General features: G+C 52.9%; 1 protein-coding gene across 1 annotated transcript in view; it reads left to right on the top strand.

The window, feature by feature from the left end:
- Positions 1 to 21540, top strand: part of LOC139250568 (active breakpoint cluster region-related protein-like) — a 76775-nt gene that overhangs the window by 856 nt on the left and 54379 nt on the right. The window contains exons 2-5 of the mRNA XM_070872962.1: positions 284 to 388; positions 6355 to 6429; positions 7321 to 7418; positions 9793 to 9924. Coding sequence (XP_070729063.1) covers positions 284 to 388; positions 6355 to 6429; positions 7321 to 7418; positions 9793 to 9924 — 410 coding nt within the window. The remainder of the gene's footprint in view (positions 1 to 283; positions 389 to 6354; positions 6430 to 7320; positions 7419 to 9792; positions 9925 to 21540) is intronic.

Below are 21540 nucleotides of genomic sequence, written 5' to 3'. Positions count from 1 at the left end.
CTCCCCTCTCTCTCTCTCCTTCCCTCCCCTCTCTCTCTCTCCTTCCCTCCCCCTCTCTCTCTCTCTCTCCTCCCCCCCCTCACTCTCTCTCTCCTTCCCTCCCCTCTCTCACTCTCCTTCCCTCCCTTCTCTCTCTCTCCTTCCCTCCCCTCTCTCTCTCTACTCCCCTCTCTCTCTCTCTCTCCTTCCCTCTCCCCTCTCTCTCTCCTTCCCTCCCTTCTCTCGCTCTCCTTCCCTCCCCTCTCTCTCTCTCCTTCCCTCCCCTCTCTCTCTCTCTCTGCAGGTCTCAAGCCCTTCTCCATCAACCCTGAAGAGACGCAAGGCCTGATCCAGGGATACATCGGGCAGCGGGCGGCCCAGGGCCCTCCTCTCCACAGTCCCGCCACAGGTGAGGGAACGTCCTCCTCTGCTCCGCCATTGGGCATTGCACACGGTGTTTCAAACTGAGATGAGGAGGAATTTCTTCTCTCGGAGGGTTGTAAATCTGTGGAATTCTCTGCCCCAGAGAGCTGTGGAAGCTGGGTCATTGAATATATTTAAGGCGGAGATAGACAGTTTCTTAACCGATCAGGGAATAAGGGGTTGCGGGGGCGAAGGTTAAAGGGCAAGTGCTCTGCGTCAAGGGCGATGATCAGCGCCTAGCCCCGCTGGTTACGAACCCGAGCGCTCTGCGCTCGCGGAGGGGCAAAGGTTAAAGGGAAATGCGGGCCGCGCCTTTTGTAAAATGGGCGCTTTACCAGTTGCGGCCACGCCTTGTGGAATTCGCGGGCGTCCCTGCCGCCATGTTGCGGCCGGGCGCTCTGCTTCTGTGCCGGTCCTTGTTCTCCATGTTCCCCCGGTCCTGGGTCTCTGTGTTCCCCCAGCCCTTGTTCTCCATGTTCCCCCGGTCCTGGGTCTCTGTGTTCCCCCGGTCCTGGGTCTCTGTTTTCCCCCGGTCCTGGGTCTCGGGGTTCCCCCGGTCCTGGGTCTCCGTGTTCCCCCGGTCCTGGGTCTCCGTGTTCCCCCGGTCCTGGGTCTCGGGGTTCCCCCGGTCCTGTGTCTCTGTATTCCCCCGGTCCTGGGTCTCTGTGTTCCCCCGGTCCTGGGTCTCTGTGTTCCCCCGGTCCTGGGTCTCTGTGTTCCCCCGGTCCTGGGTCTCGGGGTTCCCCCGGTCCTGGGTCTCTGTGTTCCCCCGGTCCTGGGTCTCTGTGTTCCCCCGGTTCTGGGTCTTTGTGTTCCCCCGGTCTTGGGTCTCGGGGTTCCCCCGGTCCTGGGTCTCTGTGTTACTCCGGTCCTGGGTCTCGGGGTTCCCCCGGTCCTGGCTCTCTGTGTTCCTCCGGTCCTGGGTCTCTGTGTTCCCCCGGTCCTGAGTCTCTGTGTTCCCCCGGTCCTGGGTCTCTGTGTTCCCCCGGTCCTGGGTCTCTGTGTTCCCCCGGTCCTGGGTCTCGGGGTTCCCCCGGTCCTGGGTCTCGGGGTTCCCCCGGTCCTGGGTCTCTGTGTTCCCCCGGTTCTGGGTCTCTGTGTTCCCCCGGTCCTGGGTCTCGGGGTTCCCCCGGTCCTGGGTCTCGAGGTTCCCCCAGTCCTGGGTCTCTGTGTTCCCCCGGTCCTGGGTCTCTGTGTTGCCCCGGTCCTGGGTCTCTGTGTTCCCCCGGTCCTGGGTCTCGGGGTTCCCCCGGTCCTGGGTCTCGGGGTTCCCCCGGTCCTGGGTCTCTGTGTTCCTCCGGTCCTGGGTCTCTGTGTTCCCCCGGTCCTGGGTCTCTGTGTTCCCCCGGTCCTGGGTCTCGGGGTTCCCCCGGTCCTGGGTCTCTGTGTTCCCCCGGTCCTGGGTCTCTGTGTTCCCCCGGTCCTGGGTCTCTGTGTTCCCCCGGTCCTGGGTCTCTGTGTTCCCCCGGTCCTGGGTCTCCGTGTTTCCCCGGTCCTGGGTCCCCGGTCCTGGGTCTCTGTGTTCCCCCGGTCCTGGGTCTCCGTGTTCCCTCGGTCCTGGGTCTCCGTGTTCCCCCGGTCCTGGGTCTCCGTGTTCCCCCGGTCCTGGGTCTCCGTGTTCCCCCGGTCCTGGGTCTCCGTGTTCCCCCGGTCCTGGGTCTCTGTGTTCCCCCGGTCCTGGGTCTCTGTGTTCCCCCGGTCCTGGGTCTCTGTGTTCCCCCGGTCCTGGGTCTCCGTGTTCCCCCGGTCCTGGGTCTCCGTGTTCCCCCGGTCCTGGGTCTCTGTGTTCCCCCGGTCCTGGGTCTCTGTGTTCTCCAGGTCCTGGGTCTCCGGGTTCCCCCGGTCCTGGGTCTCCGGGTTCCCCCGGTCCTGGGTCTCGGGGTTCCCCCGGTCCTGGGTCTCCGTGTTACCCCGGTCCTGGGTCTCTGTGTTCCCCCGGTCCTGGGTCTCTGTGTTCCCCCGGTCCTGGGTCTCTGTGTTCCCCCGGTCCTGGGTCTCTGTGTTCCCCCGGTCCTGGGTCTCTGTGTTCCCCCGGTCCTTGTTCTCCGTGTTCCCCCGGTCCTGGGTCTCAGTGTTCCCCCGGTCCTGGGTCTCCGTGTTCCCCCGGTCCTGGGTCTCCGTGTTCCCCCGGTCCTGGGTCTCCGTGTTCCCCCGGTCCTGGGTCTCCGTGTTCCCCCGGTCCTGGGTCTCCGTGTTCCCCCGGTCCTGGGTCTCTGTGTTCTCCAGGTCCTGGGTCTCCGGGTTCCCGTGGGGAGAGGGAGATTGGCACCACAGGGGCTGGAGGAGGTTACAGAGATAGGGAGGGGTGTCGGGGCTGGACATGGTTACAGAGGTAGGGAGGGGTGAAGGGGCTGGTGGAAGTTACGGAGATAAGGAGGTGTGTAGGGGCTAGAGAGGGATACAGAGATAGGGAGGGGTGTAGGGGCTGGAGGAGGTTGCAGAGATAGGGAGGGGTGTAGGGGCTGGAGGAGGTTGCAGAGATAGGGAGGGGTGTAGGGGCTGGAGGAGGTTGCAGAGATAGGGAGGGGTGTAGGGGCTGGAGGAGGTTACAGGGATAGGGAGGGGTGTAGGGGCTGGAGGAGGTTACAGGGATAGGAGGGGGCGAGGGCCATGGAGGAATTTGTAAACAAGGATGAGAATTTTCAAATCGAGGCGTTGTTTAACCGGGAGCCAATGTAGGTCAGCGAGCACAGGGGGTGATGGGTGAGTGGGACTGGGTGTGAGCTCGGTCACGGGGCAGCGAGCACAGGGGGTGATGGGTGAGTGGGACTTGGTGTGAGTTAGGACACGGGGCAGTGAGCACAGGGGGTGATGGGTGAACGGGACTCGGTGCGAGTTAGGACACGGGGCAGTGAGCACAGTGGGTGATGGGTGAGTGGGACTCGGTGCGAGTTAGGACACGGGGCAGTGAGCACAGCGGGTGATGGGTGAGTGGGACTGGGTGTGAGTTAGGACACGGGGCAGTGAGCACAGGGGCTGATGGGTGAATGGGACTGGGTGTGAGTTAGGACACGGGGCAGTGAGCACAGGGGGTGATGGGTGAGTGGGACTCGGTGTGAGTTAGGACACGGGGCAGTGAGCACAGGGGGTGATGGGTGAGCGGGACTTGGTGCGAGTTAGGACACGGGGCAGCGAGCACAGCGGGTGATGGGTGAGCGGGACTCGGTGCGAGTTAGGACACGGGTCAGTGAGCGCAGGGGGTGATGGGTGAGTGGGACTGGGTGTGAGTTAGGACACGGGGCAGTGAGCACAGCGGGTGATGGGTGAGCGGGACTCGGTGCGAGTTAGGACACGGGGGCAGTGAGCACAGGGGGTGATGGGTGAGCGGGACTCGGTGCGGGTTAGGAAACGGGGCAGTGAGCACAGGGGGTGATGGGTGAGAGGGACTCGGTGCGAGTTAGGACACGGGGCAGTGAGCACAGGGAGTGATGGGTGAGTGGGACTGGGTGCGAGTTAGGACACGGGGCAGTGTGCACAGGGGGTGATGGGTGAGCGGGACTCGGTGTGAGTTAGGACACGGGGCAGCGAGCACAGGGGGTGATGGGTGAGCGGGACTCGGTGTGAGTTAGGACACGGGGCAGTGAGCACAGGGGGTGATGGGTGAGTGGGACTGGGTGTGAGTTAGGACACGGGGCAGTGAGCACAGGGGGTGATGGGTGAGCGGGACTTGGTGCGAGTTAGGACACGGGGCAGCGAGCACAGCGGGTGATGGGTGAGCGGGACTCGGTGTGAGTTAGGACACGGGGCAGTGAGCATAGAGGGTGATGGGTGAGTGGGACTTGGTGTGAGTTAGGACACGGGGCAGTGAGCACAGGGGGTGATGGGTGAGTGGGACTGGTTGTGAGTTAGGACACGGGGCAGTGAGCACAGGGGGTGATGGGTGAGCGGGACTCGGTGTGAGTTAGGACACGGGGTCAGTGAGCACAGGGGGTGATAGGTGAGAGGGACTGGGTGTGAGTTAGGACACGGGGCAGTGAGCACAGGGGGTGATGGGTGAGCGGGACTGGGTGTGAGTTAGGACACGGGGCAGTGAGCACAGGGGGTGATGGGTGAGTGGGACTGGGTGTGAGTTAGGACACGGGGCAGTGAGCACAGGGGGTGATGGGTGAGCGGGACTCGGTGTGAGTTAGGACACGGGGCAGTGAGCACAGGGGGTGATGGATGAGTGGGACTGGGTGCGAGTTAGGACACGGGGCAGTGAGCACAGGGGGTGATGGGTGAGTGGGACTCGGTGTGAGTTAGGACACGGGGCAGTGAGCACAGGGGGTGATGGGTGAGCGGGACTGGGTGTGAGTTAGGACACGGGGCAGTGAGCACAGTGGGTGATGGGTGAGTGGGACTGGGTGTGAGTTAGGACACGGGGCAGTGAGCACAGGGGGTGATGGGTGAGTGGGACTGGGTGTGAGTTAGGACACGGGGCAGTGAGCACAGGGGGTGATGGGTGAGTGGGACTGGGTGTGAGTTAGGACACGGGGCAGTGAGCACAGGGGGTGATGGGTGAGTGGGACTGGGTGTGAGTTAGGACACGAGGCAGTGAGCACAGGGGGTGATGGGTGAGTGGGACTTGGTGCGAGTTAGGACACGGGGCAGTGAGCACAGAGGGTGATGGGTGAGTGGGACTGGGTGTGAGTTAGGACACGGGGCAGTGAGCACAGGGGGTGATGGGTGAGTGGGACTGGGTGTGAGTTAGGACACGAGGCAGTGAGCACAGTGGGTGATGGGTGAGTGGGACTTGGTGCGAGTTAGGACACGGGGCAGTGAGCACAGGGGGTGATGGGTGAGTGGGACTTGGTGCGAGTTAGGACACGGGGCAGTGAGCACAGGGGGTGATGGGTGAGTGGGACTGGGTGCGAGTTAGGACACGGGGCAGTGAGCACAGGGGGTGATGGGTGAGTGGGACTGGGTGTGAGTTAGGACACGGGGGCACTGAGCACAGGGGGTGATGGGTGAGCGGGACTCGGTGTGAGTTAGGACACGGGGCAGTGAGCACAGGGGGTGATGGGTGAGTGGGACTGGGTGTGAGTTAGGACACGGGGCAGTGAGCACAGGGGGTGATGTGCGAGCGGGACTCGGTGCGAGTTAGGACACGGGGCAGTGAGCACAGGGGGAGATGTGCGAGCGGGACTCGGTGCGAGTTAGGACACGGGGCAGTGAGCACAGGGGGTGATGGGTGAGTGGGACTCGGTGCGAGTTAGGACACGGGGCAGTGAGCACAGGGGGTGATGGGTGAGTGGGACTGGGTGTGAGTTAGGACACGGGGCAGTGAGCACAGGGGGTGATGGGTGAGTGGGACTGGGTGTGAGTTAGGACACGGGGCAGTGAGCACAGTGGGTGATGGGTGAGTGGGACTCGGTGTGAGTTGGGACACGGGGCAGTGAGCACAGGGGGTGATGGGTGAGTGGGACTCGGTGTGAGTTGGGACACGGGGCAGTGAGCACAGGGGGTGATGGGTGAGTGGGACTCGGTGTGAGTTAGGACACGGGGCAGTGAGCACAGAGGGTGATGGGTGAGTGGGACTTGGTGTGAGTTAGGACACGGGGCAGTGAGCACAGGGGGTGATGGGTGAGTGGGACTCGGTGTGAGTTAGGACACGGGGCAGTGAGCACAGGGAGTGATGGGTGAGTGGGACTGGGTGTGAGTTAGGACACGGGGCAGTGAGCACAGGGGGTGATGGGTGAGTGGGACTCGGTGTGAGTTAGGACACGGGGCAGCCGGATTTTGGAGAATGTCAAGCCTCTGGACGTTAGAAGCTGGGAGGCCTGCCAGGAGTGCGTTTGAATGGTCAAGACAGGACGGAACAAAGGCGCGGTGAGGGTTTCAGCAGCGGATGAGCTGAGGCGGAGGCTGTGGGGGTGACGGGTGAAGTTACGATAACCTTCACGGTTAGGGTGTGAGCTGAATACTCAATGGGAACTGCAGCTAATGTGGGAGAATTTGTTGTTCGATTTCCAGAAACAGAGACCAGAATACTGCGTGGGATCCTCAGCTTCCGCATACACTCGGTGTCAGGATTCCCACAGGCCCTCAGTGAGTATCGGAACCCATGGCCAGCCCCTCGCACACTCAGCCAGCCGCTCACCCCAACTGGACCAAAGTGTGCACAGCAAGATCCAACAGGCAACCAATCAGATCAGTGAGCCGCTGGGCCGGGTATATTCGCAGAGGTTGATGGAGGGAGGGATGTTCGCCCCCAGGACTAGGCCCCTGTTCACCGCCCAATAGTGTTATGGGGGCTTCCGTCCCACCAGACAGGGCAGGAGGGGCCCCTGGTTTATCGCCTCTTTCGACAGACGGAAACTCCAACAGTGCAGCGTTCTCGTTACTTGGGCTCGAATCGCAGAGGGGGAAAGGACAGTGTATCTAACGCACTGTGACACCCGGTCCCAGAGGGGGAAAGGACAGTGTATCTAACGCACTGTCACACCCAGTCCCAGAGGGGGAAAGGACAGTGTATCTAACGCACTGTGACACCCAGTCCCAGAGGGGGAAAGGACAGTGTATCTAACGCACTGTGACACCCGGTCCCAGAGGGGGAAAGGACAGTGTATCTAACGCACTGTGACACCCGGTCCCAGAGGGGGAAAGGACAGTGTATCTAACGCACTGTGACTCCCGGTCCCAGAGGGGGAAAGGACAGTGTATCTAACGCACTGTGACACCCGGTCCCAGAGGGGGAAAGGACAGTGTATCTAACGCACTGTGACACCCAGTCCCAGAGGGGGAAAGGACAGTGTATCTAACGCACTGTGACCCCCGGTCCCAGAGGGGGAAAGGACAGTGTATCTAACGCACTGTGACACCCGGTCCCAGAGGGGGAAAGGACAGTGTATCTAACGCACTGTGACACCCGGTCCCAGAGGGGGAAAGGACAGTGTATCTAACGCACTGTGACACCCGGTCACTTTGTTTCTTTGCCAGATATTTATTGCTGTTTAGAGGCGGACTGCCACGGATATTTTGAGAAGAAGGCTCAGACATCGGTTTTAGTCAATGTCAAGAAACCGAAGTGGGAGGAAGTGAGTGTTTCAACTTTTTATATCGAAAGTACATTGTGGGAAGTTAAACAGGGCAGGTACAGCATGGGTTAGATACAGAGTAAATCTCCCACTACACTGTCCCATCAAACACTCCCAGGGCAGGTACAGCACGGGTTAGATACAGAGTAAATCTCCCACTACACTGTCCCATCAAACACTCCCAGGGCAGGTACAGGGGGTTAGATACAGAGTAAAGCTCCCTCTACACTGTCCCATCAAACACTCCCAGGGCAGGTACAGCACGGGGTTAGATACAGAGTAAAGCTCCCTCTACACTGTCCCATCAAACACTCCCAGGGCAGGTACAGGGGGTTAGATACAGAGTAAAGCTCCCTCTCTCAGCCTCATTTTCCCCTCTGCTCTGTTTCCCTCTCTCTTTACCCTTTTGTCTTGCTCCCTATCTGTCTCTTTTCCTCTCCCCCTTGCTGTCTAGCTATCGCTGTCCCTTTATCTCTCAATCTCTCTCTGTCCTTTTTCTCACTCCCTTCTGTCTGTCTCAGTCACTCTCCCTGTCACTTTCTATTGTTCGCAGACGCTGTGTTTGTCTTCCACTCTGTCTTACCTTCATTTCTCTGTATCTATCACTTTGTCTGGGAGTGGGATTGGGAGTGGGATTGGGAGTGGGAGTGGGATTGGAATTGGGAGTTGGATTGGGAGTGGGATTTGGACTGGGAGTGGGAGTGGGACTGGGAGTGGGACTGGGAGTGGGACTGTGAGTGGGAGTGGGATTGGGACTGGGAGTGGGACTGGGAGTGGGATCGGGATCAGGATTGGGATGGGGAGTGGGATTGGGAATGTAATTGGGAGTAGGATTGGGACTGGGAGTGTGATTGGGATCGGGAGTGGGATCGGGAGTGGGATCGAAGTGGGGTCGGGAGTTAGATTGGGCGTGGGTTTGGAAGTGGGATTGGGATTGGGAGTGGGACTGGGATTGGGAGTGGGATTGGGAATTGGACTGGGATTGTGAGTGGGACTGGGACTGGGAGTGGGATTGGGAGTGTGACTGGAAGTGGGATTGGGATTGGGAGTGGGATTGTGAGTGCGACTGGGAGTGGGAGTGGGATTGTGAGTGGGACTGGTATTGGGAGTAGGACTAGGAGTGGGATTGGGAGTGGGATTGTGAGTGGGATTGGGATTGTGAGTGGGACTGGTATTGGGAGTAGGACTAGGAGTGGGATTGTGAGTGGGATTGTGAGTGGGATTGGGAGTGGGATTGGGAATTGGACTGGGATTGTGAGTGGGACTGGGACTGGGAGTGGGATTGGGAGTGTGACTGGAAGTGGGATTGGGATTGGGAGTGGGATTGTGAGTGCGACTGGGAGTGGGAGTGGGATTGTGAGTGGGACTGGTATTGGGAGTAGGACTAGGAGTGGGATTGTGAGTGGGATTGGGAGTGGGATTGGGATTGTGAGTGGGACTGGTATTGGGAGTAGGACTAGGAGTGGGATTGTGAGTGGGATTGTGAGTGGGATTGGGAGTGGGATTGGGATTGGGAGTGGGACTGGGAGTGGGAGTGGGATTGTGAGTGGGACTGGTATTGGGAGTAGGACTAGGAGTGGGATTGGGAGTGGGATTGTGAGTGGGATTGGGAGTGGGATTGGGATTGGGAGTGGGACTGGGAGTGGGAGTGGGATTGTGAGTGGGACTGGTATTGGGAGTAGGACTAGGAGTGGGATTGGGAGTGGGATTGTGAGTGGGATTGGGAGTGGGATTGGGAGTGGGACTGGGATTGGGAGTGGGAGTGGGATTGGGATTGGGATTGTGAGTGGGATTGTGAGTGGGATTGTGAGTGGGATTGGGAGTGGGACTGGGATTGGGAGTGGGAGTGGGATTGGGATTGGGATTGTGAGTGGGATTGTGAGTGGGATTGTGAGTGGGATTGGGAGTGGGAGTGGGAGTGGGACGGGGACTGGGAGTGGGATTGGGATTGGGAGTGGGAGTGGGATTGGTATTGGGAGTGGGATTGGGATTGTGAGTGGGATTGTGAGTGGGAGTGGGAGTGGGACTGGGAGTGGGATTGGGACTGAAATTGGGACTGGGAGTGGGACTGGGATTGGATTTGGGAGGGGGACTGGGAGTGGGACTGGAAGTGTAATTGGGAGTGGGACTGGGAGTGGGATTGGGAGTGGTACTGGGAGTGGGATTGGAACTGGGATTGGGATTGGGAGTGGGATTGGGATTGGGAGTGGGATTGGGATTGGGAGTGGACTGGGAGTAGGATTGGAACTGGGATTGGGATTGGGAGTGGACTGAGAGTAGGATTGGGACTGGATTTGGGACTGGGACTGGGATCGGGTGCTGCTCCGGGTACAGTCCACTCAGCTCTAACTCTTGGCTCTCGTTGTGTGTGCAGGACATCGATGTGCATCTGGATGGAGCCCAGACTCTGAGAGTGCTCCTGTGGGAACAACACGATTACCGCACCACTTCTGACACAGGCCCACGGGACCAGGGCGATCGGCTCATCGCCAAGACCCAGATCTGGGTGAGAATCCTGGCCACAGTCTTCCCCCTACATCCCTCTCTCCCTCTTCCCACGTCCCTCTCTCCCCACGTCCCTCTCTCCCCACATCCCTCTCTCCTCACATCCCTCTCTCCCCACGTCCCTCTCTCCCCACATCCCTCTCTCCTCACATCCCTCTCTCCTCACATCCCTCTCTCCCCACGTCCCTCTCTCCCCACATCCCTCTCTCCTCACATCCCTCTCTCCTCACATCCCTCTCTCCCCACGTCCCTCTCTCCACACATCTCTTTCTCCACACGCCTCTCTCTCACTCTCCTCACATCCCTCTCTCCCTCTCCCCACATCCCTCTCTCCCTCTCCCCCTCTCCCCATGTCCCTCTCTCCCTCTCCCCACATCCCTCTCTCGTTCTCCCCACATCCCTCGCTCTCACTCTCCCACACATTCCTCTCTCTCTCTGTCCCTCCCTCACTCTCTCCCTCCCAAACTCTCTCTCTTCCTCCCTCCGTCTCTCCCTCCCTCTCTCTCGCGCTCTCCGTCCCTCTCTCCCTCCCAAACTCTCTCCCTCCCTCTCTCTCTCGCTCTCCCTCCCTCTCTCCCTCATTCTCTCCCTCCCTCTCTCTCTCGCTCTCCCTCCCTCTCTCCCTCCCTCCCTCTCCCCCTCCCTCTCTCCCTCCCTCCCTCTCTTCCTCCCTCCCTCTCTCTCTCGCTGTCCCTCCCTCTCTCCCTCCCTAACTCTCTCCCTCCCTCCCTCTCTCTCTCTCGCTCTCCCTCCCTCTCTCGCTCTCCCTTCCTCCCTCTCTCCCTCCCTCTCTCTCTCGATCTCCCTCCCTCTCTCTCTCTCTCCCTCCCTCTCTTCCTCCCTCCCTCTCTCCCTCCCTCTCTTCCTCCCTCCCTCTCTCTCTCGCTCTCCCTCCCTCTCTCCCTCCCTCACTCTCTCCCTCCCTCCCTCTCACTCTCTCGCTCTCCCTCCCTCTCTCGCTCTCCCTTCCTCCCTCTCTCCCTCCCTCTCTCTCTCGATCTCCCTCCCTCTCTCTCTCTCTCCCTCCCTCTCTTCCTCCCTCCCTCTCTCCCTCCCTCTCTTCCTCCCTCCCTCCCTCTCTCGCTCTCCCTCTCTCCCTCGCTCTTCCTCCCTAACTCTCCCTCCGTAACTCTCTCCCTCACTCCCTCTCTTTCTCGCTCTCCCTCCCTCTCTCCCTCCCTCCCTCCCTCTCTCTCTCGGTCTCCCTCCCTCTCTCCCTCTGACCACACTGTCAGTGTATCCACCGCTAAGAATAGAACAACTTCCTGGACAATTTGCCTGCTGTTTTACCTGTAAACAAATATCTCCCTTATCCAGATTGGCACGGGGCGGGGTGTGGGTTGATGCGTGAGAGATACTTGGGAATGTTTCAACTCAGATTCAAGCGACTCTCATCTCTGAGTCAGAATGTTGTGGGTTGGCATCCCACACACACCCCATAATCCAGGCCGTCACTCCCCAGTTCCTGGTGCTGAGGGAGCGCCGCACTGTCGGAGGGGTAGTACTGAGGGAGTGCTGCACTGTCGGAGGGGTAGTACTGAGGGAGTGCTGCACTGTCGGAGGGGCAGTACTGAGGGAGTGCCGCACTGTCGGAGGGCCAGTACTGAGGGAGTGCCGCACTGTCGGAGGGGCAGTACTGAGGGAGCGCCGCACTGTCGGAGGGGCAGTACTGAGGGAGTGCCGCACTGTCGGAGGGGCAGTACTGGGGAGCGCCATACTGTCGGAGGGGCAGTACTGAGGGAACGCCGCACTGTCGGAGGGGCAGTACTGAGGGAGTGCCGCACTGTCAGAGGGGCAGTACTGAGGGAGTGCAGTACTGCATTGTCGGAGGGGCAGTACTGAGGGAGTGCCGCACTGTCGGAGGGGCAGTACTGAGGGAGTGCCGCACTGTCGGAGGGGCAGTACTGAGGGAGTGCTGCACTGTCTGTGGGGAGTTGTTCGATACCTCCGAGAGTGGAGCCAGGGACCTATCTGATTATAAGTTGACGGGGAAAGTCCAGTTACCAAGTGAGCTATCGGGGAGTGAGGGATCCAGTGCACCAAACAGCCGTGTTGCCAGGGGAAATGTTGAGTTGGCTTTTTGTGAGAAGGGGATTTTTCAGAATAAAAAGACAAGGGGAAGGCCAGCCTGAAAAGCAGAACTTTGTGCTTCCGTCGCTGTCTGCCACACCCAACACATAATATGTGAACTGCAACAGATGGTCAATATGGAGAGGGGAGAGAGACCGGGAGATATAGTGACAGAGAGAGAGAGACACAGACAGAGATATAGTGAGAGAGAGAGACAGACATAGAGATATAGTGATAGAGAGAGAGACACACAGACAGAGATATAGTGACAGAGAGAGAGAGACACAGACAGAGATATAGTGAGAGAGAGAGAGAGAGACACACACAGATATAGTGACAGAGAGAGAGACACACACACAGCGATATAGTGAGAGAGAGAGACACATAGACAGAGATATAGTGAGAGAGAGAGAGAGACACACACACAGATATAGTGACAGAGAGAGAGAGACACACACAGCGATATAGTGAGAGAGAGAGAGACACACAGAGAGAGATATAGTGAGAGAGAGAGAGACACAGACAGAGATATAGTGAGAGAGAGAGACACACAGACAGAGATATAGTGAGAGAGAGAGACACACAGACAGAGATATAGTGAGAGAGAGAGAGACACAGACAGAGATATAGTGACAGAGAGAGAGACACACAGACAGAGATATAGTGACAGAGAGAGAGAGAGACACACACAGCGATATAGTGAGAGAGAGAGACACATAGACAGAGATATAGTGAGAGAGAGAGAGAGACACAGACAGAGATATAGTGAGAGAGAGAGACACACAGACAGAGATATAGTGACAGAGAGAGAGACACACACAGACAGAGAGATAGTGAGAGAGAGAGAGACACACACAGACAGAGATATAGTGAGAGAGAGAGAGACACACAGACAGAGATATAGTGAGAGAGAGAGACACACAGACAGAGATATAGTGACAGAGAGAGAGACACACACAGACAGCGATATAGTGACAGAGAGAGAGAGAGAGAGACACAGACAGAGATATAGTGAGAGAGAGAGAGACACACAGACAGAGATATAGTGACAGAGAGAGAGACACAGACAGAGATATAGTGACAGAAAGAAAGACACAGACAGAGATATAGTGAGAGAGAGAGAGAGAGAGAGAGAGAGACAGAGATATAGTGACAGAGAGAGAGAGACAGACAGAGATATAGTGAAAGAGAGAGAGATACACAGACAGAGATATAGTGACAGAGAGAGAGACACAGACAGAGATATAGTGACAGAGAGAGACACAGACAGAGATATAGTGAAAGAGAGAGAGACACACAGACAGAGATATAGTGACAGAGAGAGCGACACAGACAGAGATATAGTGAGAGAGAGAGAGACACAAAGACAGAGATATAGTGACAGAGAGAGAGAGACAGACAGATATAGTGACAGAGAGAGAGACACAGACAGAGAAATAGTGACAGAGAGAGACACAAAGACAGAGATATAGTGACAGAGAGACATACAGACAGAGATATAGTGACAGAGAGAGATACACAGACAGATATAGTGAGAGAGAGAGAGACACACAGACAGAGATATAGTGACAGAGAGAGATACACAGACAGAGATATAGTGACAGAGAGAGAGACACAGACAGAGATATAGTGACAGAGAGAGATACACAGACGGATATAGTGACAGAGAGAGAGACACACAGACAGAGATATCGTGACAGAGATAGACAGACAGAGATATAGTGACAGAGAGAGACACACAGAGATATAGTGACAGAGAGAGAGAGAGACACAGAGATATAGTGACAAAGAGAGCGACACGGACAGAAATACAGAGATATAGTGACAGAGAGAGACACACAGACATAGATATAGTGATAGAAAGAGAGACAGAGACAGAGACATAGTGACAGAGAGAGAGAGACATGGACAGAGATTTCGTGAGAGAGAGAGACAGATAGAGATATAGTTTCAGAGAGTGACACAGACAGCGATATAGTGAGAGAGACACAGACAGAGATACAGTGACAGAGAGAGAGAGACACAGACAGAGAAAAAGTGAGAGAGAGAGAGTCGGATAGAGATATAGTTACAGAGAGAGACACAGACAGGGATATAGTGAGAGAGACAGAGACAGAGATATAGTGACAGAGAGAGAGACACAGACATAGTTATAGTGACAGAGAGAGAGACACAGACAGAGATATAGTGACAGAGAGAGAGACACAGACAGAGATATAGTGACAGAGAGAGAGACACAGACAGAGATATAGTGAGAGAGAGAGACAGATAGAGATATAGTTACAGAGAGAGACACAGACAGGGATATAGTGAGAGAGACAGAGACAGAGATATAGTGACAGAGAGAGAGAGACACAGAGATATAGTGAGAGAGAGAGAGACAGATAGAGATATAGTGACAGAGAGAGAGACACACAGACATAGATATAGTGACAGAAAGACACAGACAGAGATATAGTGACAGAGAGATAGACACAGTCAGAGATACAGAGATATAGTGACAGAGGGAGAGAGACACAGACATAGATATAGTGACAGAGAGAGAGACACAGACATAGTTATAGTGACAGAGAGAGAGACAGATAGAGATATAGTTACAGAGAGAGACACAGACAGAAATATAGTGAGAGAGACACAGACAGAGATATAGTGACAGAGAGAGAGAGACACAGACAGAGATATAGTGAGAGAGAGAGAGACACAGACAGAGTTATAGTGACAGAGAGACACAGACAAAGATATAGTGACAGAGAGAGACACACAGACAGAGATATCGTGACAGAGCGAGAAACACAGACAGCGATATAGTGAGAGAGACACAGATAGAGATATAGTGACAGAGAGAGACACACAGACAGAGATATAGTGAGAGAGAGAGAGACAGACAGAGATATAGTGACAGCGAGAGACAGACAGAGATATAGTGACAGAGAGACACAGACAGAGATATAGTGACAGAGAGACACAGACAGAGGTATAATGACAGAGAGAGAGACACACAGACAGGGATATAGTGACAGAGAGAGCCACAGACAGAGATATAGTGACAGAGAGAGAGACACAGACAGGGATATCGTGACAGAGAGAGACACAGACAGAGATATAGTGACAGAGAGACACAGAGATATAATGACAGAGAGAGAGAGACACACAGACAGAGATATAGTGACAGTAGAGAGAGACACACAGACAGAGATATAGTGACAGAGAGAGACACACAGACAGAGATATAGTGACAGAGAGAGACACACAGACAGGGATATAGTGACAGAGAGAGACACACACAGACAGGGATATAGTGACAGAGAGAGACACAGACAGAGATACAGAGATATAGTGAAAGAGAGAGACACAGAGACAGAGATATAGTGATAGAGAGAGAGAGAGAGAGAGACATGGATATAGAGAGAGAGAGACAAAGATATAGTGAGGGAGAGAGAGAGAGAGACAGATAGAGATATAGTGACAGAGAGAGACACAGACAGAGATACAGAGATATAGTGACAGAGAGAGAGACACAGACATAGTTATAGTGACAGAGAGAGACACACAGGCAGAGATATCGTGACAGAGAGAGACACAGACAGAGATATAGTGACAAAGAGAGAGAGACAGACAGAGATATAGTGACAGAGAGAGACACACAGATAGAGATATAGTGGCAGAGAGAGAGCGAGACAGACAGAGATATAGTGACGGAGAGAGACACACAGACAGAGATATAGTGACGGAGAGAGACACACAGACAGAGATGTAGTGACAGAGAGAGACAGACAGATATAGTGACAGAGTGAGACACACACACAGACATAGATATAGTGACAGAGAGAGACACACACACAGACATAGATATAGTGACAGAGAGAGACACAGACAGTGATATAGTGACAGAGAGAGAGACACACAGACAGAGATATAATGACAGAGAGAGACAGACAGAGATATAGTGACAGAGAGAGAGACACAGACAGAGATATCGTGACAGAGAGAAAGACACAGACAGAGTTATAGTGACAGAGAGACACAGACAGGGATATAGTGACAGAGAGAGACACACAGACAGAGATATAGTGACAGAGAGAGAGACACAGACAGAGATATAGTGATAGAGAGAGAGACAGACAGACAGAGATATAGTGACGGAGAGAGACACACAGACAGAGATATAGTGACAGAGAGAGAGACACACAGACTGAGATATAGTGACAGCGAGAGACAGACAGAGATATAGTGACAGAGAGACACAGACAGAGATATAGTGACAGAGAGAGAGACACACAGACAGAGATACAGTGAGAGAGAGCGAGAGACAGACAGAGATATAGTGACAGAGAGAGACACAGACAGAGATATAGTGACAGGGAGACACAGAGATATAGTGACAAAGAGAGAGAGAGACACAGACAGAGATATAGTGACAGAGAGAGACATACAGACAGAGATACAGTGAGAGAGAGCGAGAGACAGACAGAGATATAGTGACAGAGAGAGACACAGACAGAGATATAGTGACAGGGAGACACAGAGATATAGTGACAAAGAGAGAGAGAGACACAGACAGAGATATAGTGACAGAGAGAGACATACAGACAGAGATATCGTGACAATGAGAGACACACACAGACAGAGATATAGTGACAGGGAGAGAGACACACAGACAGAGATATAGTGACAGAGAGAGACACACAGACAGGGATATAGTGACAGAGAGAGAGACAGACAGACAGAGATATAGTGACAGAGAGAGAGACACACAGACAGGGATATAGTGACAGAGAGAGAGACACACAGACAGGGATATAGTGACAGAGAGAGAGACACACAGACAGGGATATAGTGACAGAGAAAGAGACACACAGACAGAGATACAGAGATATAGTGACAGAGAGAGACACACAGACAGAGATATAGTGACAGAGAGAGAGAGAGACAAAGATATAGAGAGAGAGAGACAAAGATATAGTGAGAGAGAGAGAGAGACAGATAGAGATATAGTGACAGAGAGAGACACAGACAGAGATATAGTGACAGCGAGAGAGACACACCGACATAGATATAGTGATAGAGAGAGAGACACACAGACAGAGATACAGAGATATAGTGACAGAGAGAGACACACAGACATAGTTATAGTGACAGAGGGAGAGAGACACACAGACAGAGATATAGTGACAGAGAGAGACACACAGACATAGTTATAGTGACAGAGAGAGAGACACAGACATAGTTATAGTGACAGAGAGAGAGAGACACACAGACAGAGATATAGTGACAAAGCGAGCGACACAGACAGAGATACAGAGATATAGTGACAGAGAGAGACACACAGACATAGTTATAGTGACAGAGAGAGAGAGACACACAGACAGAGATATAGTGACAGAAAGACACAGACAGAGATACAGAGATATAGTGAGAGAGAGAGAGACAGAGACAGAGATATAGTGACATAGAGAGCGAGGAACAGACAGAGATATCGTGACAGAGAGAGATACACAGACAGAGGTATAGTGACAAAGCGAGAGACACAGACAGAGATACAGAGATATAGTGACAGAGAGAGATACACAGACATAGATATAGTGACAGAGAGAGACACACAGGCAGAGATATCGTGACAGAGAGAGATACACAGACAGAAGTATAGTGACAAAGCGAGAGACACAGACAGAGATACAGAGATATAGTGACAGAGAGAGAGAGCCACAGACAGAGATATAGTGACAGAGAGAGAGATACACAGACAGAGATATAGTGAGAGAGAGAGAGAGGGACAGACAGAGATATAGTGACGGAGAGAGTCACACAGACAGAGACATAGTGACAAAGAGAGAGACACAGAGACAGAGATATAGTGACAGAGAGAGAGACACACAGACAGGGATATAGTGACAGAGAGCGACACACACACAGACATAGATATAGTGACAGAGAGAGACACACAGACAGAGATATAGTGACAGCGAGAGACAGAGATATAGTGACAGAGAGAGAGACACAGACAGATATAGTGACAGAAAGAGACACAGACAGAGATATAGTGACAGAGAGAGATACACAGACAGAGATATAGTGACAGAGAGAGATACACAGACAGGGATATAGTGACAGAGAGAGACACACAGGCAGAGATATAGTGACAGAGAGAGAGACACAGACAGAGATATAGTGAGAGAGAGAGAGAAAGACAGATAGAGATTTCGTGACGGAGAGAGACACACAGACAGAGATATAGTGACAGAGAGAGAGACACACAGACAGAGGTATAATGACAGAGAGAGAAACACACAGACAGGGATATAGTGACAGAGAGAGAGACACACAGACTGAGATATAGTGACAGAGAGAGACACACAAACAGGGATATAGTGACAGAGAGAGAGACACACAGATAGGGATATAGTGACAGAGAGAGACACAGACAGAGATACAGAGATATAGTGACAGAGAGAGACACACAGACAGAGATATAGTGACAGAGAGAGAGAGAAAGAGACAAAGATATAGTGAGAGAGAGAGAGACAGATAGAGATATAGTGACAGAGAGAGACACAGACAGTGATATAGTGACAGAGAGATAGACACACAGACAGAGATATAGTGACAGCGAGAGAGACACACAGACAGAGATATAGTGACAGAGAGAGAGACACAGTCAGAGATACAGAGATATAGTGACAGAGGGAGAGAGACACAGACATAGATATAGTGACAGAGAGAGAGACACAGACATAGTTATAGTGACAGAGAGAGAGACAGATAGAGATATAGTTACAGAGAGAGACACAGACAGAGATATAGTGAGAGAGACACAGACAGAGATATAGTGACAGAGAGAGAGAGACACAGACAGAGATATAGTGAGAGAGAGAGAGACACAGACAGAGTTATAGTGACAGAGAGACACAGACAAAGATATAGTGACAGAGAGAGACACACAGACAGAGATATCGTGACAGAGAGAGAAACACAGACAGCGATATAGTGAGAGAGACACAGACAGAGATATAGTGACAGAGAGAGAGACACAGACAGAGATATAGTGAGAGAGAGAGAGACAGATAGAGATATAGTGACAGCGAGAGACAGACAGAGATATAGTGACAGAGAGACACAGACAGAGATATAGTGACAGAGAGACACAGACAGAGGTATAATGACAGAGAGAGAGACACACAGACAGGGATATAGTGACAGAGAGAGCCACAGACAGAGATATAGTGACAGAGAGAGAGACACAGACAGGGATATCGTGACAGAGAGAGACGCAGACAGAGATATCGTGACAGAGAGACACAGAGATATAATGACAGAGAGAGAGAGACACACAGACAGAGATATAGTGACAGTAGAGAGAGACACACAGACAGAGATATAGTGACAGAGAGAGACACACAGACAGAGATATAGTGACAGAGAGAGACACACAGACAGGGATATAGTGACAGAGAGAGACACACACAGACAGGGATATAGTGACAGAGAGAGACACAGACAGAGATACAGAGATATAGTGACAGAGAGAGACACAGAGACAGAGATATAGTGACAGAGAGAGAGAGAGAGAGAGAGACATGGATATAGAGAGAGAGAGACAAAGATATAGTGAGGGAGAGAGAGAGAGAGACAGATAGAGATATAGTGACAGAGAGAGACACAGACAGAGATACAGAGATATAGTGACAGAGAGAGAGACACAGACATAGTTATAGTGACAGAGAGAGACACACAGGCAGAGATATCGTGACAGAGAGAGACACAGACAGAGATATAGTGACAAAGAGAGAGAGACAGACAGAGATATAGTGACAGAGAGAGACACACAGATAGAGATATAGTGGCAGAGAGAGAGCGAGACAGACAGAGATATAGTGACGGAGAGAGACACACAGACAGAGATGTAGTGACAGAGAGAGACAGACAGAGATATAGTGACAGAGTGAGACACACACACAGACATAGATATAGTGACAGAGAGAGACACACACACAGACATAGATATAGTGACAGAGAGAGACACAGACAGTGATATAGTGACAGAGAGAGAGACACACAGACAGAGATATAATGACAGAGAGAGACAGACAGAGATATAGTGACAGAGAGAGAGACACAGACAGAGATATCGTGACAGAGAGAAAGACACAGACAGAGTTATAGTGACAGAGAGACACAGACAGGGATATAGTGACAGAGAGAGACACACAGACAGAGATATAGTGACAGAGAGAGAGACACAGACAGAGATATAGTGATAGAGAGAGAGACAGACAGACAGAGATATAGTGACGGAGAGAGACACACAGACAGAGATATAGTGACAGAGAGAGAGACACACAGACTGAGATATAGTGACAGCGAGAGACAGACAGAGATATAGTGGCAGAGAGACACAGACAGAGATATAGTGACAGAGAGAGAGACACACAGACAGAGATACAGTGAGAGAGAGCGAGAGACAGACAGAGATATAGTGACAGAGAGAGACACAGACAGAGATATAGTGACAGGGAGACACAGAGATATAGTGACAAAGAGAGAGAGAGACACAGACAGAGATATAGTGACAGAGAGAGACATACAGACAGAGATATCGTGACAATGAGAGACACACACAGACAGAGATATAGTGACAGGGAGAGAGACACACAGACAGAGATATAGTGACAGAGAGAGACACACAGACAGGGATATAGTGACAGAGAGAGAGACAGACAGACAGAGATATAGTGACAGAGAGAGAGACACACAGACAGGGATATAGTGACAGAGAGAGAGACACACAGACAGGGATATAGTGACAGAGAGAGAGACACACAGACAGGGATATAGTGACAGAGAAAGAGACACACAGACAGAGATACAGAGATATAGTGACAGAGAGAGACACACAGACAGAGATATAGTGACAGAGAGAGAGAGAGACAAAGATATAGAGAGAGAGAGACAAAGATATAGTGAGAGAGAGAGAGAGACAGATAGAGATATAGTGACAGAGAGAGACACAGACAGAGATATAGTGACAGAGAGATAGACACACAGACAGAGATATAGTGACAGCGAGAGAGACACACCGACATAGATATAGTGATAGAGAGAGAGACACACAGACAGAGATACAGAGATATAGTGACAGAGAGAGACACACAGACAGAGATATAGTGACAGAGAGAGAGAGAGACAAATATATAGAGAGAGAGAGACAAAGATATAGTGAGAGAGAGAGACACAGACAGAGATACAGAGATATAGTGACAGAGAGAGACACACAGACATAGTTATAGTGACAAAGCGAGCGACACAGACAGAGATACAGTGACAGAAAGACACAGACAGAGATACAGAGATATAGTGAGAGAGAGAGAGACAGAGACAGAGATATAGTGACATAGAGAGCGAGGAACAGACAGAGATATCGTGACAGAGAGAGATACACAGACAGAGGTATAGTGACAAAGCGAGAGACACAGACAGAGATACAGAGATATAGTGACAGAGAGAGAGACACAGACATAGATATAGTGACAGAGAGAGACACACAGGCAGA

This window comes from Pristiophorus japonicus, unplaced genomic scaffold, assembly GCF_044704955.1.
Source record: "Pristiophorus japonicus isolate sPriJap1 unplaced genomic scaffold, sPriJap1.hap1 HAP1_SCAFFOLD_391, whole genome shotgun sequence".
Taxonomy (NCBI): domain Eukaryota; kingdom Metazoa; phylum Chordata; class Chondrichthyes; family Pristiophoridae; genus Pristiophorus; species Pristiophorus japonicus.
The sequence above is the reverse complement of the archived record's forward strand: the minus strand, read 5'-3'. Positions and strand labels throughout refer to the sequence as shown.